Source organism: Leucoraja erinacea, chromosome 9 (genome assembly GCF_028641065.1).
Source record: "Leucoraja erinacea ecotype New England chromosome 9, Leri_hhj_1, whole genome shotgun sequence".
Classification (NCBI taxonomy): domain Eukaryota; kingdom Metazoa; phylum Chordata; class Chondrichthyes; order Rajiformes; family Rajidae; genus Leucoraja; species Leucoraja erinaceus.
This window is the reverse complement of record NC_073385.1, coordinates 59463890-59486636: the sequence shown is the minus strand read 5'-3', so window position 1 is coordinate 59486636 and position 22747 is coordinate 59463890. Positions and strand designations below refer to the sequence as shown.

At 41.2% G+C, this 22747-nt stretch overlaps 1 protein-coding gene across 1 annotated transcript in view; it reads left to right on the top strand.

Moving 5' to 3' along the window:
• The window catches only part of vps39 (VPS39 subunit of HOPS complex), an 83294-nt gene that overhangs the window by 45361 nt on the left and 15186 nt on the right, over positions 1-22747 (top strand). Inside the window, exons 13-21 of the mRNA XM_055640929.1 lie at positions 3567-3707; positions 6237-6378; positions 8890-8976; positions 9456-9529; positions 11771-11869; positions 15908-16025; positions 17463-17591; positions 20737-20839; positions 21728-21773. Coding sequence (XP_055496904.1) covers positions 3567-3707; positions 6237-6378; positions 8890-8976; positions 9456-9529; positions 11771-11869; positions 15908-16025; positions 17463-17591; positions 20737-20839; positions 21728-21773 — 939 coding nt within the window. The remainder of the gene's footprint in view (positions 1-3566; positions 3708-6236; positions 6379-8889; positions 8977-9455; positions 9530-11770; positions 11870-15907; positions 16026-17462; positions 17592-20736; positions 20840-21727; positions 21774-22747) is intronic.

Genomic DNA, 22747 nt, shown 5'->3' with positions numbered 1-22747 from the left:
ACAGCTAACACTGCCCCCCAGCTTAGTGTCATCCGCAAACTTGGAGATATTGCCTTCAATTCCCTCATCCAGATCATTAATATATATTGTAAATAGCTTGGGTCCCAGTACTGAGCCTTGGGGTACCCCACTAGTCACTGCCTGCCATTGTGAAAAGGACCCGTTTACTCCTACTCTTTGCTTCCTGTTTGCCAGCCAGTTCTCTATCCACATCAATACCGAACCCCCAATGCCTTGTGCTTTAAGTTTGTATACTAATCTCTTATGTGGGACCTTGTCGACAGCCTTCTGGAAGTCCAGATACACCACATCCACTGGTTCTCCCCTATCCACGCTACTAGTTACATCCTCGAAAAATTCTATAAGATTCGTCAGACATGATTTACCTTTCGTAAATCCATGCTGACTTTGTCCAATGATTTCACCACTTTCCAAATGTGCTGCTATCCCATCTTTGATAACTGACTCTAGCAGTTTCCCCACTACCGATGTTAGACTAACTGGTCTGTAATTCCCCATTTTCTCTCTCCCTCCCTTCTTAAAAAGTGGGGTTACGTTTGCTACCCGCCAATCTTCAGGAACTACTCCAGAATCTAAAGAGTTTTGAAAGATTATTACTAATGCATCCACTATTTCTGGAGCTACTTCCTTAAGTACTCTGGGATGCAGCCTATCTGGCCCTGGGGATTTATCGGCCTTTAATCCATTCAATTTACCCAACACCACTTCCCGGCTAACCTGGATTTCACCCAATTCCTCCAACTCCTTTGACCCGCGGTCCCCTGCTATTTCCGGCAAATTATTTATGTCTTCCTTAGTGAAGACGGAACCAAAGTAGTTATTCAATTGGTCCGCCATATCCTTGTTCCCCATGATCAACTCACCTGTTTCTGACTGCAAGGGACCTACATTTGTTTTAACTAATCTCTTTCTTTTCACATATCTATAAAAACTTTTGCAGTCAGTTTTTATGTTCCCTGCCAGTTTTCTTTCATAATCTATTTTTCCTTTCCTAATTAAGCCCTTTGTCCTCCTCTGCTGGTCTTTGAATTTCTCCCAGTATGCTGTTTTTTCTGGCTAATTTGTACGCATCATCCTTCGCTTTGATACTATCCCTGATTTCCCTTGTTATCCATGGATGTACTACCTTCCCTGATTTATTCTTTTGCCAAACTGGGATGAACAATTTTTGTAGTTCATCCATGCAGTCTTTAAATGTCTTCTATTGCATATCCACCGTCAACCCTTTTAGAATTAATTGCCAGTCAATCTTGGCCAATTCACGTCTCATACCCTCAAAGTTACCTTTCTTTAAGTTCAGAACCATTGTTTCTGAATTAACAATGTCACTCTCCATCCCAATGAAGAACTCAACCATATTATGGTCACTCTTGCCCAAGGGGGCACGTACAACAAGATTGCTAACTAACCCTTCCTCATTACTCAATACCCAGTCTAAAATAGCCTGCTCTCTCGTTGGTTCCTCTACATGTTGATTTAGATAACTATCCCGCATACATTCCAAGAAATCCTCTTCCTCAGCACCCCTGCCAATTTGATTCACCCAATCTATATGTAGATTGAAGTCACCCATTATAACCGTTTTGCCTTTGTCGCACGCATTTCTAATTTCCTGTTTGATACCATCTCCAACTTCACTACTACTGTTAGGTGGCCTGTACACAACACCCACCAGCGTTTTCTGCCCCTTAGTATTTTGCAGCTCTACCCATACCGATTCCACATCCTCCAAACTAATGTCCTTCCTTTCCATTGCATTAATCCCCTCTCTAATCAGTAACGCTACCCCACCTCCTTTTCCTTTCTGCCTATCCCTCCTGAATATTGAATATCCCTGGATGTTCAGCTCCCAGCCTTGGTCACTCTGGAGCCATGTCTCCGTGATCCCAACTATATCATAGTCATTAATAGCTATCTGCACATTCAACTCATCCACCTTATTACGAATGCTCCTTGCATTGAGACACAAAGCCTTCAGGCTTGTTTTTACAACACTCTTACCCCTTATACTATTATGTTCAAAAGTGGCCCTTTTTGATTTTTGCCCTGGTTTTGTCTGCCTGCCACTTTTACTTTTCACCTTGCTACCTATTTCTTCTACCCTCATTTTACACCCTTCGGCCTCTACGCTCACACATTTAAGAAACCCTTTCCCTTTAACTCCATCCTCCACTGTCCCATTCAACACCCCACCCCCCTTATTCAGTTTAAAGCCACCCGTGTAGCAGTGGCAAACCTGCCTGCCAGAATGCTGGTCCCACACCTGTTAAGATGCAATCCGTCCCTTTTGTACAGTTCCCCCTTACCCCAAAACAGATCCCAGTGATCTAAGAATCTAAATCCCTGCCCCGTGCACCAGTTCCTCAGCCACACGTTCAGGTCCCGTATCTCCCTGTTCCTGCTCTCGCCAGCACGGGGAACTGGAAGCAAACCGGAGATAACAACCCTGGAGGTGCTGCTTTTCAACATTTTTCGGAGCTCTCTAAAGTCACGCTGCAGAATATTCATCCCCTTCTTTCCGACATCGTTTGTGCCGACATGCACTACCACTTCCGGATGTTCACCTTCGCCCTTGAGGATTTTCTGCACTCTGTCCGTGACATCCTGGATCCTGGCACCGGGAAGGCAGCACACCATCCTCGCATCCCGTCTGTTGCCGCAGATACCCCTGTCCGTACCTCTCACGATGGAGTCTCCCACTACAATGGCCTTGCCTGCCTTAGGCCTTTTTGGTTTTGGCAAAACAGCCCTATTCGCATCACAGGCCAGTCCGCCGCTCACATCTTCTGTCCCAACAGCTTCTAAGCGGATGAACCTGTTTACAAGAGGTACATCACCCGGGGACGTTGGCATTCCATGCTTCCCTCCCTTTCTCACTGTCTCCCACCTTCTCTCTTCCAGTACCTTAGGTGTAACAATCGTACTGTACGACTTGTCGAGGAACGACTCCGTTTCTCGTACGAACCGGAGGTCATCCACTTGCTTCTCCAGTTCCCCAACACGGCCCTTCAGGAGCTCTACCTGGATGCATTTTTCGCATTTGTAACAGCCAGAGGCACCAGTGGTGTCCTTGACCTCCCACATACTGCAAGCATCGCACTGAATCAGCTTGCCTGACATCTCCTTCTTTGGTCTCTACCTCTCAAGCGTATTGCGTGGTCTCCTCTCCGAAGACTCTCGAGCCAAAGACTCACAGTTTACTCACAGGGCACTTCCCTCACTAGGCCGCTCACTCACTGCCGCTCGCAAAGAGCTGTCCTGCTTAAATTGACTGATGAATTGCCTGATTTACCAATTTACAGAGCAAATTCCTCAGTTTTCAACTGTTTCCACCCCTCTCGTCACACTTGGGCTAGAGCCAATCAGTCGTATCTCTTGCTAATCTGTTGCTGCTGTTGTTCCTCCCAAATCTACAGCAGTTATTGTAGAGCAAGTCTCGTAGTGATGAGGTAGTAAGGTATCTCGGCGGTTTAAAAACAAATTTGTTTATAGTATTGTAAAGCCTCATTTAATGCATTGTTTATAATTCTTGCCATTCTTCCTAGAAACGAATGCATTTAGTAAAGCAGCTGCATGATTCAGATCCCTCTACCACTTCGCCACTCATGGAGGGAACCCCGACCATCAAGTCAAAGAAAAAATTGCTGCAGATTATCGACACAACATTATTAAAGTGTTACCTTCAAGTGAGTAAGGCAAGGCTGTGGCTAAGTAGTGTGGTATGTCTACCTTTAAAGACAAACATAATTGTTACATTTTCTTTCCCTATTTGAGGTGCAATATGGAACAGTACAATGCAAGAACAGGTCCTCCGACCCACAATATCTGTGAAGAACATGATGCCAACTATTATCTGCTTACACATATCCCTTAATTTCCTGCATATCCACATGCCTATCCAAAATACTGTTAAACCCCACTATCAAATACATTCCAGGCATTCACCACCCTCTGTATTTTTTTTTTTTTTTTTAAACCTGCCCCGCACATCTCTTTTAAACTTTGCCCTTCTTGCTTCAAAGCTATGCCGGTTACTATTTGTTTTTTCCATCCTACGAAAAAAGATTCCGATTGCCAACCCTATCTATACCTCTCATAATTTTATATGCTTCCATCAGGTCTCCCTGCAACTTCCAGCAGTGCAGAGAAAACAATCAAGTTTGTTCAACCTCTCCCTGTAGCTAATACCACCCATATCATTCCATGCTGCCATTTCCGTTTAGTTCCATGGATTTCAATAAACATCAACTTCTATCAAACACGCTTGTTTTCTCACTTTTTATCTTTGCTCCCTCCTGCCCGCCCAGTGAAGTCGGAGATTTCATGTAAACGTATCTATAGTTAAGCTACAAATTTCCTTCTCTTCCACTCTGGCACTATGATGATATTTTGGCCTCTGTGGTCACCACACTGCATTAACAATGTTTGCAATTATATAGTGTATTTCATGTATTCAAACATCCTGAGGTTGTTGTAGGTATTATCAAACAGAGAATGAACCTGAACCATGTGAACTATCAGCACAGTTGACCATAAACCTGGTTATTTAGAATAGTTAGAGGAGATAGAAATATTTGAAGGTTGACATAGAGAGACAAAATGGTTTCGTAAGGACATTTCTGAGCAGATCAAATTACAGCCACCATTTGTGCCGCAATGAAGTTGGCGATCTTGGAAGGGAAATTTGGAGAAAAACGGATGTTATTGCATTGGTGATGAAGAAATGTTTGAGTGTGATGTGTGATATGAAATGGTGGAGTGACAATTAGTTTGAAAACCAGGGTACAATTTTAAACTTGAAGTAAGCATTGGAGACAAAGGGTCTAGGACAGATTTTTGAAGACATACACGCCCAGGAACTTGAAGTTATTGACTCTCTCCCCCACATCTGTCGAATAAGACAGATTTGTAGATCAAAGCTAAAGTCAACAATCAGCTCCTTGGTCTTACTGACCAAGGTTGTTGTTCTTGCACCATTCCATCAGATGATGGATTTCTCTCCTATACTCTGACTCATCATTATCCGTAATTCGTCCAACAACAGTGGTGTCATCGACTAATTTAAAGATGGAGACTGTGTCTGGCTGAACAGTCATGGGTGTAGTCGGTATGATACGATAGAACTTTATTTATCCCAGCAGGGAAATTGATCTGCCATCAGTCATAAGCACAAAATACATGAAAAATGAAATTAAAGTGACGAGAGGAAAGGATTGAGAATGTGCAAAGATTGGGGGGGGGTGGGGGGGGGGGGGGGGGGGGGGTTGTAGGGGGGGGGGGGGTCAGTCTACCCCACGACAGAAGGGGGAGTCGTTGTACAGTTTGACAGCCACAGGGAAGAAGGATCTCCTATGGTGTTCTGTACTGTATGTTGGTGGAACCAGTCTGTTGCTAAAGGTTCTGCTCGGGTTGACCAGTGTGTCATGAAGGGGGTGAGCTGTATTGTCCAACAGTAAAGCAGGAGGCTGAGCACACAACCTTGAGGTATCTCACCTTCATTGTTATCGAGGAGGAAGTGTTGTTCGTGCAAATTGTGGTCTGTGAATGAGGAAGTCAAGAATCGAGTTGCAAAGGGATATGCAGAGGCCCAGTTTGCCGAGTTTGGTAACAAGTTTGGAGAGGGTGATGGTGCCGAGGAGTAGTCGATAGACATCAGCCTGTCGTATGTGTTTTTATTGCCCAAGTGGTCCAGTGCAGAATGGAGAGTCTTCAAGATCGTGTGAATCAAGTTCTTCCTTAGGTAGGAATTGATATGCGACATAACCAATGGGCACTGATATTATCGATGCCCTTTTAAACAAGGTTGGAACCACAGACCTCTGTAATGAGAGGTTGAAGATGTCCACAATATGTCCAGCCAATTAGTCCTTTCAGGTTTTGAGAATGCAACCAGTTACACCATCACTCCAGTTGCTTTCCGAGAGTTAATTTTGGAATTAATAGCTTGTTTAAGGATTAACTATGCTGTCAAGATTCCAATGGTCAATGAAAAGGTTGGAGACAACAGCTAGGAAATGAAGATAGTTAGCAAGTCCAAAGGTGATAGCTTCAATCTTCCTATTATCAAACTGGAAGAAATCTTGGCTCATCCAGTTGGACAAGCAGTGTGACATGGCAGTGAGAGGGGCTGAAAAATATAACGTGGGGCTGTGTTAGCATACTAAAAGATTATAATTGAATGCTGGATGCTGTGAATGCTGGATGCTGTGTTTCAGACTAATGTGGCACTTGTGGCCCCATTGTTACGGCTGGAAAATAACCATTGTCACATTGAGGAGAGTGAGCATGTCCTGAAGAAAGTGCAGAAGTACAGCGAGCTGATTATTCTGTATGAAAAGAAGGGTCTACACGAGAAAGGTAAAAGTATTATTTTAAATCCATTACATTTTCATTCCCTTTGTTGGATCACGAGTAAATATTCTATAACAAGTCATCTACATCAGTTATGACAATAAACTAGTCATATACATCAGGATGCATGAGATGTTTTGTTCACATGAAGTGTATATATATATATATATATATATATATATATATATATATATATATAGTAACACTTTTATAGTATAGTACTATTGGTTTGAGTTATGCCTTGCCTAAAGGAGGGTGGCTGTGGTTGTTGATCGGTCATCACAGGCCAGTGGCCTGGGCCAAAATGCCTTTAACTACCACTTCAAAGGTATTCCTTCTGCCCATGACCATAACATTTCATGGTGAAGAGATTATTGATGATTGCACAATGCTCAATTCTATACACAATTCCTTAGAAAAAGCAGACAATTCCTGCATGCAGCAAAGATCTAAACAACATTTGCTCAGGGGTTGATGAGTAGGAAGTAAACTGTGACGATTCATGGTTTTCTTCAACGTGAGAGAGTCAAGCTGCATATCTGTGATGTTCAGTGACATTATCATCCCCCTCTGTGAACATCGTGTGGGTCACTACTGACCAAAAGCTCAATAGACTAGCTACATAAATACCATGGCTACAAAAGCAGATCCGAGACTAGATGACTTGTTTGCTTATACCCCAAAGCCCATCCATCATCGGCCAGACACAGGTATTTTATAGAATACTTTCCAATTGTCTGGATGAATGTACATCCATCAGCATTTGGAATGCTCAATGCCTTTTAGGTCAAGGCAGCATGCTTGATCAGCACTCCATCCATCTACCTAAGTATTCAATCCTTCAAGCTTGGTGTTCTTTCGCTGTTGTGTGCACCATCTACAAAACTTAACAAAACTACTTTAATAGCATCTCTAAAGCTTGTTACCTCCACCACGATGAACAAAGACACGGGGATACCACCATCCGGAGGTTTCTGCTAAGTTGCAAACCATTCTATCTTCGAAATTATTTTAGCAGTTCTTCATTATTTAGTTTAGTTTAGAGATACAGTGCGGAAACAGGCCCTTGGGCCCACCGAGTCCGCGCCGCCCAATGATCCCCGCATGTTTCTGGATCTAAATTTTATAATTCCTTACCCATTAACACTTTGGACGTACCTTTACCATAGGAACTGCAATTATTACAGTATACAGCACATGAATAGGATCTTCAGCCCACAATGCCTGTGCTCGCCATGATGCCAATCTGAACTAATCCCATTTGCCTGCTCATGGTCTATAATTGTCTATTTCTTGCCCGTTCATGTGCCTGTCTAAATGTCTCCCAAACATTGTTATATCTGCTTCCACTACTATCCCAGGCAAAAAAGAACTGTCCTTATAAATCTCCTTTAAACTTTCCCTCTCACACCATAAAGCTTGTATTTGACATTTCCATTCTGGGAATAAAGACCTTGACTACTTATTCAATCATTGTCTATCATAATTTTATCTACTATCAGGTTGTCCTTCAACCTCCGACATTCCAGACAAAACTATCTAAGTCTGTCCAACCTCTCCTTAAATTTAATATTCTTTAATCTGGGAAACATCCTGTTGAATTTCTTCTGCATCTTCTCCAAACCTTCACATCCTTCCTATAGTGTGGTAACCATCACGGCACACAATACTCCAAATGTAGCCTCAGCAATGTTTTACGCAGCTGCAACAAGACTTTCTCCCTCTTGTATTCAATGCCCCAACCGATGAAGGCAAACAAATCTTACTACTTCTTTACCACTCTATCCACTTGCATTGCCACTTTCAAAGAACTATGGACTTTCACCACAAGATTCTACTGTACACCAACACTAAGGGTCCTGTTACTAACTGTATGCTCTCCTCTTGCATTTGATCTTCCAAAATGGAACCCATCACACTTGCCCAGATTAAACTCTTATCATTTCTGCCCAAATTTCCTTTGATAACTTTCCTCACAATCCACTACTCTGGCAATCTATATTTTCATACATATCATTTGTATATATACATCTCAAACAAGTGAACTCACTCCCCCTTTCTTGAGAATGATTTGGAATGACAATAAATCCTGACCTTGCCATCCATGCACATCCTGTCAATAAGAAAAAGAAAGCTATTTGACTTGGTTCTATAAATCCAATTCACCATGCCAAACTGAGCTTCAAGTCAGTTTTGAAACTTTTTTAATTGACCCATTCTCATTTGCTTTGTCTTGCATTTGCGTGAAACAATGTTCTCTGGAATCAGTTTTGAGGTAATTTAACAGAAGAGGAAATAGTTTCTCTCTAAGAATGCTGTTGAATAGTCTAATCAGATGAAACAGCACAATGGGATCACCCTTTTCACTTTGTATTCATGAATAAAAGACTGGTGTATGGCACATTGTCATACATTTCAAAAGTTGTGTTGTGGTTGTATTTTCCATTCTAGCTGTGTCTACCACTCATTTCCTTGTTATTGAATAATGTTTCATGTACTGTTGTGGTTTCCTTGCAGCTTTGCAAGTCTTGCTAGATCAGGCAAAAAAAGCCAATTCACCATTGAAAGGACATGAGCGAACTGTGCAATACCTGCAAAGACTGGGTTAGTAATAGTTATGTGCATAGCTGATACCCTGCATATTTTCTATCTCAATAACCTCATGAAGAAAATAATTAAATAACTGTGATGTGAATGAATGCCCTTGGGTGAGCTGTCCAGCTGTAGTTTTCAGGTTCCAATTGTGGGCAATAAAGAAGGAAACTGCTGCTCACCCTGAGCTAGTAACTTCTGAATAGTATATCTATGCACACATTGAATGCAGAGATTGAGTTTTGAAACTTGCTATTGACGAGCACTTCTGTTCAAATTATGTCGATATTAGTACTTAATCTGTGCCAATAATTAGACTTTTGTATATTGAAGCTGAAGGGAAGGGTTTTGAGAATATTATCATTTGGGTAGCCTTTTGGAGTTTTTACATTTGAAATTTGATTCATTTTAACTTGTTACAGTTTATTTATGCACTGTATATATTGTAGAGGACATTTCTTGAACCTGCTTTCTATTGTGTTTCTTTGCAGGGAAAGAAAACTTGAATATTATTTTTGAATTTTCTCTCTGGGTCCTCAAAGCATGTCCTGAAGATGGATTAAAGGTAGATGTTTGGAATAGGCTTAGTTTTGTTTCTTAGTTGTTTAATAACAATTTTTTTAACTATAATTACCAGGGCCGGCCTTAAGCCGATTGGACCGATTGCTCCCAATTGGGCCCCGCGAGTAAGGGGGCCCCGCGCCAGAGTAATCTACTCTTGACTCGGGTAGATCTACCCCGGGTGGATGGGAGAGAGAGGGGCAGAGAGAGAGTGGAGGGGGAAGAAAGGGGTAGACGGGGAGGGGGAGAGAGGGAGTTGGGTCATTCGCTCACGGCAGCCCCGGCTCCACTCCTCTCTCTCCCATGGGAGACGCGGTGAATAATACACGGAAGGCCGGGCCGGGGGTTGGAGCAACGTTTACAAACATCGGCCTCAGCTCACACCCGTCTGCCTGGACCAAGGCATCCGCTCCTGCCACCGGCCCTCTCTCTCCCTTCACTCCTTCCCTCCCTCCTTTCTCTCTCTTTTCCCTTCTCTCATTCGCTCCATCCCTTCTTTCTCTCCCCTCCCCTTCACAAAAATGCTGGAGAAACTCCGCGGATGCAGCAGCATCTATGGAGCGAAGGAAATAGGTAACGCTTCGGGCCGAAACCCTTCCTCAGACTGCCCTATCAGTCCCCCCTATCAGTCTGAGGAAGGGTTTCGGCAAAGGGAGGGGAGAGAAGGGAAAAGAGAGAGGAAGGATCTGCCGGACATGCTGTGTGTGTGTGTGTGTTTGTTTGGCGGAGTCTGAGGGGAGAAACACCGGCACTAAGAGCGAGCGAACGTGCGGACTGAACGGACAAAAGCAACGATCATAGGTCGGAATAGGTGACCAAAGATCTTTGTAGGTGACATTTCGGGTCGAGACCCCTCTTCTGACTGACTCAGGGGAAAGAGGAGCAAGAGCTATGGACGGTACTAAGGACAAGTGAATGGAAGATATGCCGATCTCCCGTTTCCCTTTCCCTTGACTATCAGTCTGAAGAAGGGTCTCGACCCGAAATGTCTACCAAGCCGCTCTATGAACGTTGCTTTCGTCCGTCTGCCCACGCTTTCGCTCGCTCTTGGTGCCGGCGCTTCTCCCCTCATGGCAGCTATTGAAAAAGTCGACCCGAAATATCACCTATTTCCTCCTATTATAACGTATTCCTCATCAGAGATGCAGCCTGATCCGCTGATTTACTCCAGCCTTTTGTGTCTGTCTTCGGTTTAATCAGCATCTGCAGTAAGTGCCGTTTAAAAAGTACAAGGCATGTGCTGTTTAAAAAGGAAGTGATAAAAAAACATTTAAAACATTTAACAACACCTAAACTGTTCCCCCGCAACGCTGCGAGAGGCATAACTGAAGTCGGGTCGGGGTTACTAAAATGATGGAGGTTCCGCTCCGGTGCGGACTAGGCGTCAGTTCATTGTATTTCGCAAGAGTGGACCATCTTGCGCGCTATAAGATCTTTGCTCCAATTGATTTGATTACTCTAGCGCGGGGCCCCCTTAGGCGCGGGGCCCAATTGGGAGAAACAGGTCCTATCGGCTAAAGGCCGGCCCTGACCGGGTAACTGCCGGGATCGAGGCGCAAACTCGCGACCTTGCGGCCACGAGCCGAGCACTCTACCACTGAGCCACATGTTAAAATCTACGCTAAAAACCTTCCGTTCGTAAAACCGAAAAATCCCGAAATCCGAGAAGTGTCTGGTCCCAAGGCTTTCGGAAAAATGTTTGTGCACCTGTATGTGCTTTTCAGAGGTGACCTACACATTTTGTTTGTTACTTGTAAGCTTACATGTATGCAATTTTATATTAAAATGTAGCTTAGATCTGTTTGGTCCGTTAAGTCGCATGCACTTTTTAAACGCACATTTTGATTACTTTCCATTCTACCATAGAGATATAAAGTCTATAATAGATTTTAATTATATTTCTATGATTCTACAGATCTTGGGTGGGAACCTGGGGCTCACCAAAATTGTTCCCAATTGGGCCCCGCACCTCCTAAGGCCGGCCCTGATAATTACAATAACTTCCCATTGATTTCTGCCATCTGCTTTTATACATGTATTTGTTAATGTTATTTGACATTGGTTGATAGTTTAATGGTGAGCGGGTGCTATTTAGAAGTGGCACTGTGATAAAGTGTTGGGACTTCATCACAGTGTGGCGTGACAAAACAACGTCTGTTTGGAGCAGAGTAACTCAGAGTTTAAGTATCCAGATTAGTTGAGCAAAGAATACAATAAATTGGTTTACATGACTCCTTTTACTTAGGTATTTACAGAAGATCTCCCCGAAGTGGAAAATCTACCAAGGGACAAAGTATTGGAATTCCTGAAGGAAAGCTGCAAGGACCTTGCTATTCCATATCTGGTAAGGACTGTTCATAATTGGAGATGGTATTAACATCACTTGAAGTAATGTGTCCACTTTACAAACAGCCTGTACAAACATGTCACTTGGGTCTCACACATCCCAGCCCAGGTGATGCACATAGACAAGGGTGGAGGAGCAACTGATGGGGATGGAAATATAATAATTACACTGCATTGGTCCATAACTTTGAGAAAAATAAATTTGCAGCCAGGTAAATACCTTTGGAGCAATTGTTATTATTGTCATGTTGAAAGCATGCACAGCAGGCTCTCTCAGTGAAGCTGTATTAATGATGTTGATTGGAAGATGAGGATTTGCCCGAAAGCCAGGATATCTCTTGCTCTTCAAAATAGCACCGAAGAGTGGCCTCCAACCAACGTGTTTCGCAGTAGCAAAATTATGAGCTTATACATTTGTAAAGGCATTTGGAGAATTCAAGCTGAAGTTCTTTTATTTCTATACATTTTTGGCAACCAAAGATATGGGTTCAAAGGTGAGAGTTAAATTTCAATGAATACCTGACTGCCTGCCTCACATCTCCATTGGCTAACATCCTCTTTTGTTTAAAACATAAAGGTTCATTTGCGGAGCCATTGGCTCCTCACGGTGTATTACGACATTATGTTTGGTCAAAATCTTTGTGTGAAGATTACAAAACTGCCTTTACTCTACAAAGAATGTATCCCTTTATTGTAGATTTAAATAAATATGTGTTTACTGCAGGTTTAGTGACACCCATTTTCGCAATCTCTGGTACATTCTGGTTCACCCTCTTGTATCCATCAATGCTAGTTTCCCTTCCATTGACATTTTTTGCAGCAAATACCACATCTGCCCTTTTAGATCTCCCGATCAAACAAGGCAACATAAACACTTACTTGATGAAACACCTTTTGTGCACTACCTTCAATTTAATATGCTACATTCATGCTCAAAATATTTTCTCTGCAACAGAGAAACTAATTGCAGATTGCACATCTGCATTGCATTGCAAAGTGCAAAGCACTTTGTAAAATGTGCAAAGGTGACCCATAACTATTTGTCTGTCTCTCCAAGTCTACATGCTACTTGCACTATATCTACCTTCAGCCTCTTACAATGTTCCAATGAAGCCTTACTTACATCAGCACCAGACCTACTTACCTTTTTCTATCTACAGATGCTTTTACAACCTTATATCTTGCTCCATTTGTGTCATTTAATCTCTCCTGTTCTCAATCTATTGCAGAGATCATAAATTAAGTGGATGAATATGTAGATGGATTGGTTAGTAAATTTGCAGACAAAACAAAATGTGGTGGAATTGCGGCAATGAAGGTGGCTGTCAAAGGATACAGTAAAATGTAGATGAGCTACAGTTATGGGTGGAGAAATGCTAGACTGAGTTTAATCTGGGCAAGTGCGAGGTGTTGCATTTTGGGAGGTCAAACAAAACAGGAAAAGTATACAGTAAATGGCAGAATCTTTAACAGCATTGAGGTACAGAGGGACATTGGGGTCCATGTACTTGGCTCTCTGATAGTGGCAACGCAAATAGATGTAGTGGCTAAACAAAGGTGTATAGTACATTTGTCTTTGTTGGTTTTGGCATTGAATATAAGGGTCAGGGTGTCGTGTTGCAACTTTATAACACTTTGTTTACGCTGCATTTGCAATATTGTGTACAATTTTGGTGAGGGTGCAGAAAGGATTTACCATTGATTAAAAGGTATGCGATAAAGAGAGGTTGGATTGTTTTCTCTGGAATCCAGAGGCTGAGGGGAGTCCTGATGGAATTTTATAAAGTTATGAGAGGCATGGATAGGATAGACAGTCAGATCATTTTCCCAGCCTGAAGATGCCAAATACTTGAGGGCATAGTTTTAAGATGAGAGTGGGAATGTTTAAAGGAAATGTGCAGTTTTTTGTAGACATAGTGGTCAGTGCCTGGAAGATGATGCCAGGGGTAGTAATGGAATCAGCTACAATAGAGCGTTTATAAGGTTTTTAGATAGTCGCAAGGATATGCAGGGAATGGAGGGATATGTATCGTGTGCAGGCAGAAGGAATTAGTTTGGCATATCTGTTTGGTACAGGAATCATGGGTCAAAGGGTCTGTTCGTGTGCTGGACTGATATTTGTTCTATGTGTTTATCTTTTCCTGCCTCCCTTCTCTGCAAGTTGAAACATTTTATATAACTTTTTCACTGTTCTGATGAAAGAACATTAATTGAAATGTCAACACTGTTTCTCTCTTCCTAGGCTATCTAACTTGCTGAATATTTGCAGGGTTTTGTTTTATTTCAGAGTTCTAACATCTGTAGAGTTTTGCTTTGGGATTAAAGCACTGGATAATTGCACGAACCTGATGTAAACCTAATTAATGGCAACCTGATGTAAACCTAATTAATGGCTCCCCTCCTGGCCATGCCGTCCACCACATGTTCTGCTTCACTGCTCCTCATTACCAAATTGAAGTTTATTCTGTTATCTTTCTTCTGCAGCCTCTTTAAGCTTTTTTTCCTTAATGAACGCAGCTTGTGTTTAATTTAAAACAAACATAGAAAGGATTACAACTTCTGTGAAGGTGCTCTCAGGTTTGATTTCTGTGACGTAACATTTCAGTATTTCCTAGTCATGGAGTCTTACAGCATGGAAATAGGTCCTTTGGCCCAACTATCCCACACCGGCCAACATGTCCCATCTACACCAGTCCCACCTGCCTGCGTTTGCCTCGTATCCGTCAAAACCTCTCTTTTCCATGTACCTTCCTAATGTTTCTTAAAAGTTACGACAATACCTTAAACCTGTGTCCTCTGGTTCTCGATTCCCCTATTCTGGGCAATAGACTGTGCTTCTACTCGATCTATTCCTTTCATGTTTTTGTACACCTCCATAAGATCACCCCTCATCCTCCTATGCTCCAAGGAACAGTCTGCTCAATCTCTCCATATAGCTCAGGCCCTCGAGTCCTAGCAACATCCTCATAAATCTTGTCTGCACCCTTTCCAGCTTGACAACATCTTTTCTATAATGTGCCCAAAACTGAACACAATAATCTAAATGCAGCCTCACCAACTATTTTCCAACTGCAACATAACCTCCCAATTTCTATACTCAACAATCTGACTGATGGCCAATGTTCCAAAAGCCTTTTTGACTGCCCTATCTACTGTACGTGTGAAGCCACTTTCAACAAACTATGTACCTGTACTCCTAGATCCCTCTGCTCCCCAGAGCCCTACCATCCACTGTGTAAATCCTGCCCATGTTGGTGCTCTGAAAATGCAACACCTCACATTTCTCTGTATTAAATTCCATCAACCATTCCTCAGCCCACCTGCCCAACCGATCAAGATCCTGCTGCAATTTTTGACAACCATCTTCACTATCTACTACAATATCACTCATTTTTGTGTCATCTGCAAACTTGCTAATCATGCCATGTAAGTTTGTATCCAAATCATTGATATAGATGATAAAGAGACAATTTTCTATTCATTCAGCTATTTCTCTTTGTAATGCATGGAATCTAACCTTCCAGAGCAGCCTGCCATGCGGAACCATGCCTGACTGGAATCCATGTATACAACGTCCACAGCTCTGCCTTCATCGACGTTTTTGGTCACATGCTCAAAAAACAATCAAATTTGTGAGACACAACCTCCCACGTATAAAACCATGTTGACTATCCCTAATCAGCCCTTGTCCATCTAAATGTACGCATATCCTATACCTCAGCATACTTTCTGGTAACTTTCTGACCACAGATGTTAAGTTCACTGGCCTGTCATTCCCAGCCTTTTCCTTGCAGCCCTTTTTGAATAGAGGTACAACATTCACCCTCCAGTCTTTCGGCACCTCGCCTGTATTTATTAACGACTCATAAATCTCATCCAGAAACTACATTTCACTATAATTCTTTGCGTAAACTGATACAGTGAGAATTGGCTGTATGTCATCACTTTGGACCTGAGCTGCAGTTCATCAATGCCCTCTTACCAATCAATTGCTATGTTAGGTCTTTGTGATTATTTTGTTTATCTTCTTTCCAAGGAACACATCATTTATACCTGGGATGAAACGGGGTCAGTCTTCCACAACTGCCTGATCCAATTGTACCGTGAAAAAGTACAAGCCCTCATGAAGGACTACCTGAACTCTCTACCTGAGGGTAAGGACCAGGTCTGCAGAGGATCTCTGCTGGAGAACAATGCTTTTTCCTCAGTTGTGAACAAAATGATTTGGTTTATGTTGCCAATTTTTCACCCCTTCTTTCATTAAAGGACTTCCTTGAAGAATTTCACTGATCACCATTGTGGTGATGTTGCACTGACCTCCATTGCTCCCAACTTGGTGCATCTTATCACATAAATATGACTCCCAGCCATTCTGCATTAACACTGTACCTTAATATTGTGGGAGGTAGAACTAAACATTCATCTTCCACAGATGCTTTAACCAATAGCAAGAATATTAAGTTGTCACATTGTCCTTCTTCCTTTCAAAGAAAATTATACCAGGTTACATTTTAAGTGGAAAGTGAATAATGTAACACTGGGAAGTGAATTTTGCATCATTTGACTTCTTGTTGGTTTCCCTTTTTCTTGTTGGTTTCCTTTTTTCTCTTGTATCTTTCCTCCTATAACCTCTAACCTGGATGTGCAGTTATGAGATTTTTGAAAGTGAGAGGATATATGAAGAAAGTTATCTTCAATACAGAGTGTGGTGCAACAGTCTAGCTAGTAGAACTGTTGGCTCACAGCATTGGTGATCAGGTTTCAATCCCAACCTCAAGTGCTGTTTGGAATCTCCAGGTGACTGCATTGGTTTCTTCTGGATGTTCTAGTTTTCTCCCACATTCCAAAGATGAGCGGGATAGTAGGTTAATTGGCCTCTAAATTGCCTCCTGTGTGCAGGTGAGTGGTAGAATCTGGGAAGAATCGTGGAGAGAATTTTTTTTTTTGTTTAATGGGGATAATATATGGATGGTTGATGGTCGAGATGGACTGGAGACCTGAAGTCCCTGTTTCCATGCTGCATGTCTCTAACATTAAGACAGCCAATATTTACCACTCTTTAGGGCAATTGCCATTAGCTGAGTTATGTAAATATTTATGACGGGTGATATTTAAATATTCTATTTATTTCAAATAGCCGTTTGCAATATAACACAGTTTAATTTTAAAACATCTCATAAGCTGTGTATTCAACAGTGCCAAGATCAGAGATCATACTTGGCATATGTTCATAAGTTGTAGGTAGAATTAGGCCATTTGGGCTATCAAGTCTACTCAGTCATTCAATCATGGCTGATCTATCTTTCCCACTCAATCCCAAATTATTCCATTACTTTATTTCAAAGGAGAACAAGGCAATTAATCCTTATTCCTAATATTTATTGTGCAAGCAGAATTATAAAAATAAATTATCTGGGTGGTTGAGGGAGCTTTATTTGCCCAAATTGGATGCCACATTTCCTATATTACAAGATATTTTATTGCTGTAAAGTGCTTTGGAACACCCTGAATTGCTTGTTTCCTTTCTCTAATAACATGCGTGTTTATAACAAATGGATTATAATCGTGTTGAGTTGGGTTGTTTTTTGCAGATGAGATCCCTGTTCCTGCTGGAAAGGAAGAAGGGGAGTTGGGAGAATATAGAAACAAGCTATTGGCATTTTTGGATATCTCATCACATTATCAGCCCAGCAAGCTCATCAGTGACTTCCCATTTGATGGTGAGTAATCACATATCTAGTATAAAATGCACCTTTTGGTGTTTAATGGTTGTGTAGATGGCTGTTTGTGGTTCTCAGAATTTTACCCGGTTAAAGAAAGTAATCTGCCAAATAATAACTTTTCCCAAAAGTTTTAACATGGTGGATAATGCTAAAAAGCTTTAAACAGTTCAAATCGATGTTCACTTTCTTTACATTTTTTATCAGAAATAGTGTTGCCAGTTTAATCTACCATTTATGTATTTTGTATTGGTTTTCTAATTGTTACGTGTACCAAAATACAGTGAAACTCTTTGTTTGGCTTTTGCATGATTTGGGGTTTTTTTTCCATAAACTTCCTGTTTACTGCTTTATTGACCAATAGTTGAAATGAGAAAAGCATCAGGTTTAAAAATCCTAGTCTGTTTATTAATGATAAGAATCCCCTTTTGTGGTTGCAAACCTTTCAAAGTTGAAAAGCAATGATTACCAAATTACCAACTTTTCATAGAAACATAGAAAATAGGTGCAGGTGTAGGACTTTCGGCCCTTCGAGCAAGCACCGCCATTCAATGTCATAGCTGATCATTCAAAATCAGTACCCTGCTCCTGCTTTTCCCCATATCCCTTGATCTGTCAGCCCTAAGAGCTATATCTAACTCTCCTTGAAAACATCCAGTGAATTGGCCTCCACTGCCTTCTGTGGCAGAGAATTCCACAGATTCATAACTCCGGGTGAAAATGTTTTTCCTCATCTCAGTTCTAAATGGTAACTTCTTGTAAGTCTCCTCTGGACCCTCTCTAACACCAGCAAATTCCTGCTCAGACATAGGGCACAAACTGCTCAGCATATTCCAAATGCGGCCTGTCCAGTGATTTATAAAGCCTCAGCATCATATCCCTACTTCTATATTATAGTCATCTCAAAATGAATGCTGACATTGCATTTGCCTTCCTTACTATCGATTCAACTTGCAAATTTACCTATTGGAGATCCTGCACCAACTCTCCCGTCCCTTTACGCATTCTATTTCTGAATCCTCTCACCATTTAGAAAATAGTCTAAGCCTTTATTCCTACTTCCAAAGTGCATGATCACACACTCAACTACGTATATTCTATCTGCCACTTCTTTACCCACTCTCCCAACCTTTACAAGTCCTCTGCAGACTCCCTGTTTCCTGTACTCTACCCGGCCCTCCAGCTATCTTTGTATCACCTGCAAACTCTGCCACCAACCCATCAATTCCATCATGCAAATCATTAATAAACGACATGAAGAGTCATAGACCGAACACTGATTCCTGCGAAACACCACTAGTCACTGGCAGCCAACCAGAAAAGTCTCCCTTTATTCCCATTATTTGCCTTCTGCCATACAGCCAAGCTTATATCCATGCTAGTATATTTACTTAATACCATGGGCTGTCATCCTGTTTAGCAGCCTCACATACAACACTTTATCAAAAGCCTTCTGAAAATCCAAGTAAATAACATCCACTGACTCTCCTTAGTCTATCCTGCTAGATTTTGATTGATAAAGGTGCTGTGACACTGCATTCATTTGTGATTTGTACAGGCATTGGTACGTCGAGCATTTCTCCTCTTTACAATTAGGGCAAGGAATGGAGAAAGCATGCAAGTTAAAGTTGTATCTTGATTTTAGTTAGTCTGGCCAGCTAAGAAGGTTGGTTTTGTTCCTCCATGTTGTTTTAATTTAATTTTAAGATTACAATATGGCTCTTTGATAGTTACAGTTTAACAGTTTGATAGCTTCATAATGCTCTGATTGTGCCCCTTACAAATGCGATTCAAAGTGGATCAAAATTTCCGTTAAAGCTGGAAACCCAAAAACGCGATGGTCTGATCATCAACCAAACTCTTATTCGACACTGATGTTGTCAGGCATCAATATAAGCATCAGTTTGTGTAATAAATGTTGAAGTACTTGTGACAAGAAGGAATGGTTTGGATTATTTCAAACGTGTAGTCTACAAGGATAACTTACAACAAATCGAGTAAAAGACTTGTGGGATTGCTGTAAGAGCCAGCATTAATGGGCTGAATTGACTGCCTCCTACACTATAAAGAAATGTAGGATTCATGAGACGTCACTGAAGATTGTAATATCACAACACTATTTGTAGATCAGTGTAACTCGTGTTATGTCATACTTTGTAGTTACGCCCACTAGCTTTACAGTAACCCTCCCTGCCTGGTTCCCACATTATTAGAGAAACGTGCTAGCATGAACTTACCGATGCAGTAACGTTAATAAAGTCTTTGGACCTTTATCGCAGTGTAAGGCTTCAGTTATTTGAACAGCAACATCGCAACACTATTTAAGAAAGAAGGAAGACAGAAAGCAGAAAATTACAGGCCAGCTAGTCGAGCATCGGCCACTGTGAAAATAATCAAAGGATGTGATAGCAGAACATTTAAAAAATGGTACACAGTTGAACGGATTCAATGTTGTTTTATGAAAGGAAAATCGTGTTTGATAAATTTGCTATTCTTTGAGAATTTATCATTTAAATGCATATGGTAGTACATGCCGTACATTGAGATATTTTGAATGGTATTCACCAAGCTGCTACGTAAGGTCAGTACACAAGGTAAAAGCACTCGAGAGTTGGAATAAATGGGCCATTATCAGATTGACAGTAATAAGTGGGATCCATGGTGGAGCCTCAACAACAGGTAGAATAAATTTTCAAAATGTTTCAGGAGGGTACCGGTAGGTTGTAAAACAGCTATAATGCAATTTTCCTTAACTTGAATTGGATAGTGATGAATTAGGGAGTACTATTTGCATTAGGTGGGCTGAATTAATTATAAAGCAATTTTGATTGGGAGCTAAACCATTTAAAAGTAACTTTGGAAAATAGACAAGCAGAACGAAAGCTGTATAGTGTGGAGAAAATTATATTTCCATGTAACCTTCCGTCAGCAATCAAACACAGCTGTCTTTTAAGAACACAGCCGGTTCTTCAACCGTGGCCAGCTATCGAAATTGACAAGCAATTGCTTCTTTTGGCACACATTAAGTGATACTGTTGAGCTGTGGCACTTTCATAACACATTGCTCCTTGGTTTGCAATTATGCCTTTCAAGGCAGAAAGTGGAATAGAACTGATTGATAACTCCAATTCTGGTTGCATTTTAGGATTGCTGGAAGAGCGAGCACTGCTGATGGGTCAAATGGGTCTACACGAGCAAGCTCTTTTTATTTACGTGCACGTATTAAAAAATATTAAAATGGCGGAGGAGTAAGTATATTCTCAGACATTGATATTTAAAATGCCTTGACTTTCAATATGATCTGATTTTAAGTGTTTAATGTCTCATTTTTTTATTTGTGTAAGTTTTGGTTCTGTAATACTTGGATTTAAACATTAAATGTAATACCCAGTATTGAACAAGCTTGGATGTGTTTAGATGGAGACACCTGAGTGCAGATACACGATTCTGGAGCAAATAATCTGCTGAAAGAACTCAGTGTACCACATAGCAAAGGGATAGTTAGTGTTTCAAGTTGGGACTCTGCATCAGTCGACTAATCCTTTTCTCCACAGACTTCAGCTTGTACAGTAATATATGTCCATGTGTGTTTGAGGATGGTGAGCTGCGGATAGAGGCTGCTGAGATGTTGTGGAGGTGGGACTAAAATTTAGACTTGTTTTATTCCCCAAAATCTGATGTAATCTGACAAACCAATGCAAAACATCACATTCTCCACAAATGTGGCTGGATTAGGAACTGCCTGGAAAGCTTTCTGTATCAGAACAAACATGGTGAGATTGCAATGATTTGCTGATTTGGAGAGGCTCTTCAAATGTTTCTTGTGTCAACTGCAGTCTGCATGTCCTTTGATCAGACTACATTAATTTATGAATAAAACACCTAGTATGCATCAAGGTGACAACAAATGGTTCCTTTTAGTGTTTATTTTCATATTGCTAATTGCTCAGAGGTAGAGGAGCTTGTATGTTTTATCGGCTGTCTATTGAAACATTCATGTGCAGAACTGGTGATGTTGAAAAATATCTGTTGGCTTGATTTCTCAGTATTCTTGCCAAGTTCTATCAAGTTTCGCCCACTTCAGAAAATTAATTTTGAGCTGATTTTAATTTAACAGTCTTATTCTCGGATTTCAGATACTGTCACACGCACTATGACTGGAGCAGAGATGGTAACAAAGATGTGAGTACAAATTGTTCAAATTATAGTGGTGAGGAACTTAGCATTCAGCCTTGCTCGGTTGCTGTGTAGAGCATGGAAAGTAGGGGTTGGTGTTGTACTGTGTAGAGGGCAGCACTGTAGCACAGAAATGTAATTGGCAGACTCGCTCAAAGTTTGAACTCAGACTACATGCTGACGCAGTTATCAAGCAGTTTGCTTTATAACTTCTCTATTGTGGTTGAAGGAGAGAAAGAATGGAGCAAATGATTAGAACCATTATATTCAGTGGTTGATGACCGTGGCACAGTTGTGTTTGTTAATATGCAGAGTTTCATATGCCACTACAGAGCAGGTGGACCCATTGTTTGAAAGTTTTGAAAAACTCTTAAGTTCCAGGAAGGAGGGTACCAGTAGGTTGGAAAACAGCTCATGTAACTACCTTAGAAAGGAAGACAGAAGGCAAGGATCAATAGGACAGTTAGCTTTGCATCTATAATTGGAAAGATGCTGGAGTCAATAACAACTAACCATTTAGAAAAGATGAATATCATCAAATCTGGTCAAGTGGTTTTATGAAAGGTGAATCAGTTTCACAAATTTGCTTGAAGTCTGAGGATGTTGCAAGGAGAGTTGATAGAGGGAAACCAGTAGATGTGGTGTTGTTTGATTTACAAAAGGCATTTGACAAGGTGCCATGCAAGAGGCAGGAACATAAATTAAGAATGTAATGATATTGGCGGAAGTGTTAACATGCCTGAAAACTGGCTCTCACGTAGAAAAATAGAATTGGAATCCATAGGTCCTTTTCAGCCTGGAAGGCTGGAAATAGTGGAGTACCACAGGGATCAATTCTTGATCCTCAAATGTTTACTATTTCTATTAATAACCTCTAAGAAACAACAGAACACAATGTTGCCAAATTTGCCAATGATAAGAAAATAGGTGGAAGGGCATGTCGTAATTAAGACATTGTGTTTCTACAAAGGATATAGATA